Consider the following 10,690-nt stretch of genomic DNA (forward strand, 5'->3'; position numbering starts at 1 on the left):
TCCTAAACTACAGCCACCCCATTGTTAACCATTCCTCACCGTTGGTCTCGTGACCGTGGTCGGGAGACACAAGGGGAGATAAATGTGTTAGCCATTACTGCATATAAGGTGGGCATAGTTTTAACAAGTGCACCAGTGACAAAGAAAACATTAGCTCAACTACGGTGTACATACATGTACAAAATAAAGCATTTCAAGTGCCGTAAAGTAGGAAAGAAATTACACAATTGTAACTATTACATGGTGACCGGGAATAACTAACTTATGGACAAGTGCATGTAGATAGCCCCTTAGGTTTTTCAGTTACTTTTTTTTTCTTATATCAACACTCAAACAATTAAAAAAAGATACAGCCCTCTTAAACCATTGTAGCTAAGACTGTAGGAGAATGAAATGATTTAAAACTCGAACTGAATCTTCAGTCCTACTTGGAATTGTCCATAGTAGATAAATCGAGCTAAGTGACCCACACACCATACCGGTCTGGTGCTCTGCGCCGACAAGTTGGTCGTTGAAACTGCTGGCCCAGAAGGCCTGGCTCAGCCACTGCACCCTCACCATTCTCATGGTCTACATGGAAAGGGGACAATGGGACAAGCACAACCGGAGCGGGATCGGCTGCAACTGAGATGGATGGCTGAGAGAAGCTGGGGCCATTGCCAGCTGCAGTGGAGAGCAGACTGTGCAGACCCAGATCACGGTCTGCTGGGTGATCCTCTAAAGTTGGCGGTGGGACCGCCGTAGGTGACCAATGATGAGCTTGATCCAGGACCCAGGTATTGTCCAGGGGCTCACGGCAGCGATAATGCTCTAGGTCGTCATGGTGGACAACTTTCACTTTAGACCTTGGGTTCTTTAGACCTCAGGATCCGATAAACTAGGTCATCCAAATGCCCCAGGACAATGAATGGTCCTTCATACGATGGAAGAAACCTTTTGACATTGTTCTTGAGGTGACGTGTTCCTTTGATGAGATACGACACAGGATCTCCAATCTTGTAATGTGTGTGGCAACATTTATTGTCATATTGTCTCTTTGCGTGCGTGACTGACTCAAGCAAGGCTTCCCTGGTGATGAGGTGGCCCAGCTCTAGCCGCTTGTGCATCTGTTGCACATACTCTAGAGCTGAGGGTTGGTTGTCTGGATCGGGAGGTAAAGCTGCGAAAAGGTCCACTGGCTCATTCAGTTCTTGGCCGAACATCATGAAGTTTGGGGTGAAACCTGTACCACTGTGCTTGGTCGCCCTGTAGGCCATAACAGCGTACGGGATCATCAGGTCCCAGTCCCAATGGCAACGTTCTGCTGTGGAGGCCAGGATCTTTTGGGAAAGTGGCATTGAAACATTCAACCTGGCCATCTGACTGGGGTCGGAATGGCGTTGTGTGAGTCTTGTCTATACCAAACAAACTGCACACCCCCTGGAACTCGAATTCGAAATTGCGTCCCTGGTCACTGTGCAGTGCTTGAGGTATCCCATAGCAGCACACCCACTGAGAATCAAAGACCTCAGCGACAGTCGCAGCCCGTTCACCTGGGATAGGAAAGGCTTAAGTCTACTTTGTAAAGTAGTCTTGTATCTCAAGCACATATCGGTTTCTGCGCTCCGTCTCATTCAGTGGTCCCATAATGTCCAGTGCAATGCACTCATTTTGGGCTTCGACCCAGACAGTTCCCATCTGAGCTTGTGGTGTCTTCTTGGGTCGGGCTCTGGACTGACAGCTTGTACAAGTACGGCACCAGAGTCCGACGTCTTCCCTCATGTGATACCAATAGAATCGGGTTCTTGTCTGGCCACAGTCCTTTCGACACCAAAATGTCTGCCCACTGGCCCTTCGTGCATCTGGCTCATCACCTCTGGATGTAGTGTTAAATTCCGGTTCTTTTGGCTTCTTTAGGGCCAAGAAAGACACGGCTCAAGAGTGGTCTTTTACTTTAAAAATGATCTTTAATTTACATATTCCGGAATATGGAGACCTGAACACAAAACACACAACCCCAGGTCTGAAGCACAAACGGAAGCCTAGGTGTTTATATTCTTGCTCTCTACGTCACACCACACTTTAAGTTTCGATCCAACAGCCGAGTTGGTTTCACTTTCTAGCTGCAAAAGCATGTAATTTCCTGTCAGCCTGCAACCTAGTTTTACACTGAAGTCTGGGCCTCTCATAAAACACACTAATCAGCATTCAGATTATATATTTTATTTCCTAATAGACCCCCTCTTTAACTAATTCTATTAGTTAATCTAATTAACTGACTCCCTCAAAAACTACTGTTTACTAACAACAGATATAATTAGCTTTTCCTGGTCAAAGGGCCTACTTACGTTTATCATTTAAAAGCACCACTGTGGGGATTCCACAGCTGAATTATCTGGTGCCTGAGTCTAACTCCGCTGATCAATACAGGGATAAATCCCTAAACCAAATATCCTAACCTAATATCTCTTTTCTTCGCTGACGTCACCTTCAACAAGCACAACACATCAACTTAAAATACTCCCCAGGATTAATCACAATAAATTTTGTCAAATATCCCCAAACGTTACTTTTATTTATCCCAAATTACCAAAAATTATCATGGACATGTCACCTGAAATCTACTTAACAGATTTTATAATTTAATTCCCCCACTTCTGAGCCAATTTGACGGTCACGATCATCAACTCAGCGGACAAATAATTTAGAATTCATCCAATATGCACAAATTTTGAACAGGCTTGTGCTTACCTTTAAATCTTTTAGACCGGTCTGTTGTCCGCCTCATATCAGATCGTACCTTAAGCTCCGAATTAGACCCCTCAGCCGCAAAAGAATCCGGGTCACTTTCATCTAGTTTCACTTTCTGGCTGCAGGTCCTATTTTCTCTGCAAAAGCATGTAGTTTCCTGTCAGTACTTTTTGGCACAGACTGTACTCAGAGTTGGGCCTCTCCTAGAACAATCTAATCAGCAAATAAGCATTCAGATCATATATTTAAATCCCAACATGAGGCAGACAGAAATTAGCAGAGACACCTGGGATACTGAAGGGATGAGGCTTTAATAACGGTACTGCACATTCTGATACACACTGCATAGGCTGTGGCCCGTTAGAATGCTGAACCCCGAATTGTATTTACACTGTAATATGGTGAAATCTTGTTCATTTTTCTGCAAATTTATCATGAAATTGCATAGTAGTTAAAATTACTTACATTGTTTCTTTGTTTTCTATAGCAACCTGACATGTTGCCCTCTTATTTTAGTGTACATACTTTTAAGTATTTGTTGGTAAATATAACTAAATTGTTCTTTCAAATAAATTAAATTAAAATTCCAGTTAATTATGCCCTAGTCCAAGTGTTGCCCAAGCTTCCTCTCCATCAGAGGAGTGGCGGTCAGAGCTGATTTTCCAGTTCACATAGCACCACCTGTCATATTCCCACCTGTACTGATGGGCCCATAGGACCCAAAATGTTGGGTAAATGTTCACTATACTTTTTAATGTATGTGTATTTGTATGTACTAAACTAAAGTATCAGCTTCATTCACAAAAGTTGATTCTGTTCATCTGGTTGTTTTCAGTGGGAGAAACTTTCCGTCATTCATCCAAGTGACTTCTTCAGTCTCAGCTGACTGCAGGTTTCCCCAGTCTTATAAGCATTACATTTACATAATTACTGAAACTCGCACCACTGAAGGAACAATGGGCTGGGAGGTCAGATCCTTGATCATTAATATGCAAACTCTTGTGCCTATTGATCAACAACCACTGATCAGTGGCCACGAGTACCATTCACAGAGGGTTGGGGAATAGCTGCAATCACAGCATTGTAAGATGGTGAAAGAGGTACCCTTAGGCCCCATCTTATCTTAATGACCTTGTAGTACCATATCACCCTATTAGAGCACTTCGCTCTCGCTCTGCAGGCCTACTTGTTGTTCCTAGAGTATTTAAAAGTAGAATGGGAGGCAGAGCCTTCAGTTTTCAGGCCCCTCTTCTGTGGAACCAGCTTCCAGTTTGGATTCAGGAGACAGACACTATCTCTACTTTTAAGATTAGGCTTCAAACTTTCCTTTTTGCTAAAGCATATAGTTAGTGCTGGACCAGGTGACCCTGAATCCTCCCTTAGTTATGCTGCAATAGACGTAGGCTGCCGGGGGATTCCCATGATGCATTGAGTTTTTCCTTTCCAGTCACCTTTCTCACTCACTATGTATTAACAGACCTCTCTGCATTGAATCATATCTGTTATTAACCTCTGTCTCTCTTCCACAGCAGGTCTTTATCCTGTCTTCCTTCTCTCACCCCAACCAATCACAGCAGATGGCCCCGCCCCTCCCTGAGCCTGGTTCTGCTGGAGGTTTCTTCCTGTTAAAAGGGAGTTTTTCCTTCCCACTGTCGCCAAAGTGCTTGCTCATAGGGGGTCATATGATTGTTGGGTTTTTCTCTGTATGTATTATTGTAGGGTCTAACTAAGACAAAAACTCTGTGTGAGGCCCGGGTGGACGATAGATGATAACAAATAAGACTGTTTCTGAGTTTTACAGATGGGGTGGAGGCAAAGTCTTCTTGGGTCTTTGGTTGATTAATCAGGATATGCAGAAGAAGATTAATGGATGGAGACTAGTATTTTTACTTTACTTTGATAGTTTTTTTTATCATGTATTATAATATATTTTATACAAGCTGTGTTGTGTTATTACAGTTGTGAGCCTCAGAATATTGTTTGATAGCAACATATTTAATCAGTAAGAGCTGCAGAACTGTAAATAAGAGAGTTAGTAACAGCCATGAAACCACGACGTCACACTTACACAGACCTGTTCTAAAAATTTAATTTGATTAAACAGAAATAAAGCAAAACAAATCCTGCCTTCACTGTAACCAAACAGCCTCCTCAGTGAATGTAAATTATATAACTTTTCAAATTATTGTGACTGACAGGGTTAGCACTGCTTCCTCAGAGCAAGAAGATCCCGGTTTGAATCCCACTTCCCACAGTCCAAAGACATACATATTAGGTTTCTGTTCGTCCTGCGATAGACTGATGATCTGTTGAGGGTGTACTCTGCCTCATATCGCACCAAAGCTGGGAAAGGTTACAGGCCCCTGAACCCTGAGCTGGATAAGTGGAAAGAAATAGATAGATCACCAGCCATCCATTCTGACTGCAACTAATGGAGGATTATGAAAATTATAACAAGGACAGGCTTGTATCGCTGGATTCTAAAAAACGACTGTAAAAAACAACATGTTATTCTTAAAAGGAAAAAAACAGGAGGAGAAGCTTCTAGTTAATTTAGGATAGTCACTTAGTAGACAGTGTGACAGAAACATTCATTGCTTCTTTCCAAATGTACTCTAAGGGTAAATCTTAGCCCCCGCCGTGACAGCTAAAAGTTTCAGTTGACAACATAGATTATAAACAAGGATGGGTCTGATGGTCTGGTCTCTGAGACCATAAATAAGTGCACTCAGACATCTGGGGAGAATAAAAAGAAGGACGTAAAGAGCATTCTGTATGAGCAGAGACACTCTATGTGAAACTGTTTTTGAGGTGAGTAAAAGTAATGCATTGTTCACAGTTGAAGAGAGGCTGAAGCCGAGCTGCACCAGATGTAGCAGCAGGGTGTTACGAGCCTTCCCGGCTGAAGCTTTGTCTGTGGAGGCCGATCTAGCTGCCAACATAACACCTACATAGGAGCAAGTGACTCCAACAAAAGCTGACACAAACAGAAAGCAAGTGTAAGCTTTGTCATACTCATGAGATACAGGTGTGAGAAACATGAGAAATGTATTACAAACATATCTTTTCAACTGCAGACTCTGCAGCTCTTCAAATGGAAATTCTAACAGCAGCAGAACTCGAATGAGAATATTCAGTGAACAAAAGATCCAAATCGTAATAATGGACACCTCTGTGTTTCTGATGGTGATGATAGTAGCGTGCCTGAGTGGGTAACACACAGCTACATATCGCTCCAGAGACATCAGCACCAGAGTGAGAGGAGAGATTTCATTGGTGAGATTAGCAAACATGACAAGAATACCACAGACAGGATAAGGTAACGTTATTCTACAAATAGACATCATGTATAGTATCTGGCTCACTGCCATCTGTAGCGTGTCTGCAAGAACGAGGTTATACAGGAGAATGTAACGGCAGGTTTCACGAAACACTGATTTACTCCTCAAGGTGAACAACATGATCACATTAATGCAGAAGAAAACACAGCATGGTAATGTAGTCAGGGAGGAGAGCAAACCTCTTTCTAGGTCATGCAGTCCAACAGAGATGTTGGTCTGAGATATATCAGACATATCAAAAGAAACATTGATATCATTAGACAAGAAGAATGCAATAAGTTTCTATTCTTATAAATTCTGGTTTAAAACTCCAGTTGTTTACCTGTGCAGGTAATTATCAGGCTTTAGTCTGTGCTTGGTCCTATGGAGGGCTGGTCTGCCAGCTTTGCCTGCATTTGAATGTCATATATATCATTTCCTTTACAACACAGAGTCATGTGACACAGTTATTTGTCAGCATGGTAAGCAGGCCAGTAACAGATGATGTAATCGAATTTATCACACTGACTGATTGGTTCACACAGTCTCTCCACATGTGAACATGGCCTCTCAGTGCCACACCAACACGTTCTCACTCCCATCTCGTGTGACGCATGGTCAGGCTCCCTCTGCGTCACTTATCGACGCGCAGGGTACCCCCCTCGCGTCGAGAAGTGACGTGCAGGGTCCTCTCATTGATTACTGTAGAGCTCCCTAAACGTTGCTTATTGACGACAACAGATTGAAGAGCCTGTTGTCCGTATATTTATATATTTCCGAAATCACATTGTAGTGACGTATACTGAACACAGTAAATTATATAATGTAAACAACTACCTGAGAAACAGCAGAGAAATTAATTATAGGCTGTTACTTTTGTTTATTGCATTTATGGAGGGAGTGATGTATGCTGGGTAATGGCACAGCTAGCTACTGGGTGACTTTATTCACCCGCTTCGGCTGTTATCAGTCCATACAATGGGCGTTATTAGCACAAATCAGTCCCATAGATATGGTTGTTCTCATCCATCCAGATGGAGGATCACTAACAGGAGCGTGGAAGACTCCAGAATCCACTCTGGCTGGAATCCGGTGTATATGCAGTGTGTACAGGTAAGACCATTTAAACGGACAGCATTTATAGAATGACTATTAAAAGTCAGCGAGTGTCAATAATGTTAATGTGGTTATGTTAGTAATACACCGAGTGCTAATATAACAACTTTAAGATGCATTTGTAGATATTATTACGTGTTTTACCGTCTTTATGGTGCTAGCTTACGGTGTAAACGTTAGCTTATATTGGAGGAAAGCTGTTACTGTTTAAGATAAGATAAGATAAGATAAGATAAGATAACCTTTATTAGTCCCACACGTGGGAAATTTGTTTTGTCACAGCAGGAAGTGGACAGTGCAAAAGTTATGACGCAAAAATTAGAATACAATAAGAATAAATACAGTACACAGCTGTACAGAATAGAATAAAATAATATACTATATACAGTAGAATAAAATAGAATAAAAATATACAATAAGATAAAAATAGAATACGAATGCTATATACAACTGAGTAAAAATACAACGATGACAGAAAGGATTATTGCACTTAGTGTTATTGCACATGTATGGATGTGTGTGCTTGATCAGTTAAAGTCTTTGTTGTGGAGTCTGACAGCAGTGGGGAGGAAAGACCTGCGAAATCTCTCCGTCCCACACCGTGGGTGCCGCAGTCTCCCACTGAAGGAGCTGCTCAGTGCTGTCACAGTCTGCTGCATGGGGTGGGAGACGTTGTCCAACAGGGATGACAGCTTAGCCGCCATTCTCCTGTCACTCACTACCTCCACTGGGTCCAGAGGGCATCCTAGAACAGAGCTGGCCCTTCGGATCACCCTGTTCAGTCTCTTCCTGTCCCCAGCAGAGATGCTGCCGCCCCAGCAGACCACGCCATAAAAGATAGCAGAAGCCACAACAGAGTCATAGAAGGTCTTCAGGAGTGGGCCCTCCACCCCAAACGACCTGAGTCTCCGCAGCAGGTACAACCTACTCTGCCCTTTCCTGTAGAGGGCGTCTGAGTTATGAGTCCAGTCCAGTCTGTTGTTCAGATGAACACCAAGGTACCTGTAGCTGTCCACAGCCTCAATGTCCATACCCTGGATGTTCAGTGGTTGCAGTGGAGAATGCTTGTGCCTGCGGAAGTCTACCACCAGCTCCTTGGTTTTACTGGCGTTGATCTGGAGGTAGTTCAGCTGGCACCAGTCCACAAAGTCTTGAGTCAGTCCTCTGTACTCCTTGTCGTCCCCATCAGTGATGAGGCCGACTATTGCAGAGTCATCACAGAACTTCTGCAGGAAGCACTGGGTGGAATTGTGGGAGAAGTCTGCAGTGTAGATGGTGAAGAGGAACGGAGCCAGAACCGTTCCCTGTGGGGCCCCCGTACTGCAGACGACCCTGTCCGACACACAGCCCTGAGTCCTCACATACTGTGGTCGGTCGGTGAGGTAGTCCAAAATCCAGGTAGTGAGGTGATGGTCCACTCCAGAGTTCTCCAGCTTGTCCTTCAGAACCGAGGGAAGAATAGTGTTGAAGGCACTGGAGAAATCAAAGAACATGATTCTCACAGTGCTTCCAGCGGTCTCCAGGTGAGCGAGGGAACGATGTAGGAGGTGAATGACGGCATCATCCGCTCCAATGCCAGGCTGGTAGGCAAACTGAAGTGGGTCCAGTGATGAGCTTGTTAGGTGCCGAAGCTGAGCCAGGACCAACCGCTCCAGGGTCTTCATCAGGTGGGATGTCAGAGCCACCGGCCTGTAGCTGTTGAGGTCCTTGGGGCGTGAAGTCTTTGGCACTGGTACAACACAGGAGGTTTTCCAGAGCTGTGGGACTCTTCCCAACCTCAGGCTCAGGTTGAAGAGGTGCTCCATCACCCCACACAGTTGGTCCGCGCAGGACCTGACGACCCTCGAGCTGATGCCACCTGGACCCGCTGCCTTCTTGCCATTAATCCTCCTCAGTTCCCTCCTAACCTGGGTGGTTGAGAGAGACAGGCTGGAGCCTTGTGTTGAGTGTGTATTGGATGCTGTTGTTGGGGGTGGGGAGGAGTGAGCAGGGTGAATAGAGGAGGTGTGAAGTGTCTGAGGTGGAGCAGCAGCAGTGGGGGTGGGTGAGTCTGCAGCCGATGTTGTAGACTGTCTCATGGTTGAATCAAATCTGTTGAAGAAATGATTCAGTTCATTTGCCCACCTCACATCCCTCCCAGGCAGAGAGTTCTGCTGTTTGTGGCCTGAGATGGTTCTGAGGCCTCTCCAGACTTCACCAACGTTGTTTTGCTGAAGCTGGTTCTCCATCTTCTGCCTGTAGCTGTCCTTCCCATTCCTTATCAGTCCCCTCAACTCTCTCTGCACCCTTTTCAACTCCTCTTTGTCTTTGGATTTGAAGGCCCTCCTCTTCTGCTTGAGGACAGCTTTAATTTCTGGGGTAATCCAAGGTTTGTTGTTGGAGAAACACCGTACAGTCCTGGTAGGTACGGTGTTATCCACACAGAAATTAATATAGTCAGTAATGCATGTAGTAAGGCTGTCGATGTCCTCTCCATGGTCGTCACAGATCACCTCCCACACAGTCGACTCAAAACAGTCCTTAAGAGCCTCCTCGCTCTCCTCTGACCATCTCTGCACTGTGCGGGTGGCTGGTGGCACCCTGCGCACTAAGGGCTCATACACAGGGACAAGGTGCACCAGGTTGTGGTCAGATTTGCCCAGTGGAGGGAGAGGTGATGAACTGTATGCCTCTTCAGCATTGGCATACAGTAAGTCCAGTGTTTTATTGTCTCTGGTTGAGCAGGTCACATACTGGGTGAAGGTGGGCAGTGTGGAGTCCAAAGAGGCATGATTGAAGTCCCCTGATATTATGAGAAGGGCTCTCGGAGATTGTGTTTGCAGTCTGCTGACCACTGAGTGGAGAGTGTCACAGGCTGCATCCGCGTTGGCCGAGGGGGGGACATACGCTGTTATTGCGATAACATGCGAGAATTCCCGGGGCAGATAGTACGGACGCATGCTAACGGCTAACAGCTCAATGTCTCTGCTGCATAGTTGTTCTTTCACAGTGATGTGCCCAGGGTTACACCATCTGTCGTTCACAAAAACTGCCAGTCCCCCTCCTTTCCCCATCGTTTCTGCTAAACGATGTTAGCAGAAATATTAGCTTCTGTCATGACTGATGAAGTTACTGGTTAATAAAGTTTCCAGTAAAGTGTTTAATCGCAGCCACAGATTGACAGCAAATATCTCGATTAGCTTCAGTGCATCTGTAATAAATATGTGCAAGTTTCAGTGCTTCGTTTAAACTGTATGATACTTATACTGACCCAGGGTCAGTGTAAAATACAATCCTAGCTGTGTGAACAAAGCCTGGTGTCATGGTCTCCGCTCCTCGTCAGCTGACAGCTGTCAGGTGCTTTGTTTTTGTTTACCTTTCTCTCTCACCTCTGCTCTCTCTTTCTCTCTCGCCCTCTCCCATTCTCTTTCTCCTGCCGGGGCGGAGCTCAGTATGGGCTCCTGCCCCTGGCCTACACACCTGGAGGTGATCAGCACACCTGTCGGTGATCATGAGAGATTGGAACCCTTCTTAAGAGGGCGAGT

General features: G+C 44.9%; 1 protein-coding gene across 1 annotated transcript; it reads right to left on the minus strand.

The window, feature by feature from the left end:
- Nucleotides 1-5,345: 5,345 nt before the first annotated feature.
- LOC146566361 (odorant receptor 131-2-like) lies at nt 5,346-6,305 on the minus strand. The gene has a single exon (XM_085289992.1). It carries the CDS (start codon nt 6,303-6,305, stop codon nt 5,346-5,348), a length of 960 nt encoding a protein of 319 aa, XP_085146118.1.
- Nucleotides 6,306-10,690: the final 4,385 nt, after the last annotated feature.

This window comes from Mchenga conophoros, linkage group LG10, assembly GCF_057382185.1.
Source record: "Mchenga conophoros isolate Kocher_MC1m ecotype Shallow Benthic linkage group LG10, M_conophoros_male_GT1.1, whole genome shotgun sequence".
Classification (NCBI taxonomy): domain Eukaryota; kingdom Metazoa; phylum Chordata; class Actinopteri; order Cichliformes; family Cichlidae; genus Mchenga; species Mchenga conophoros.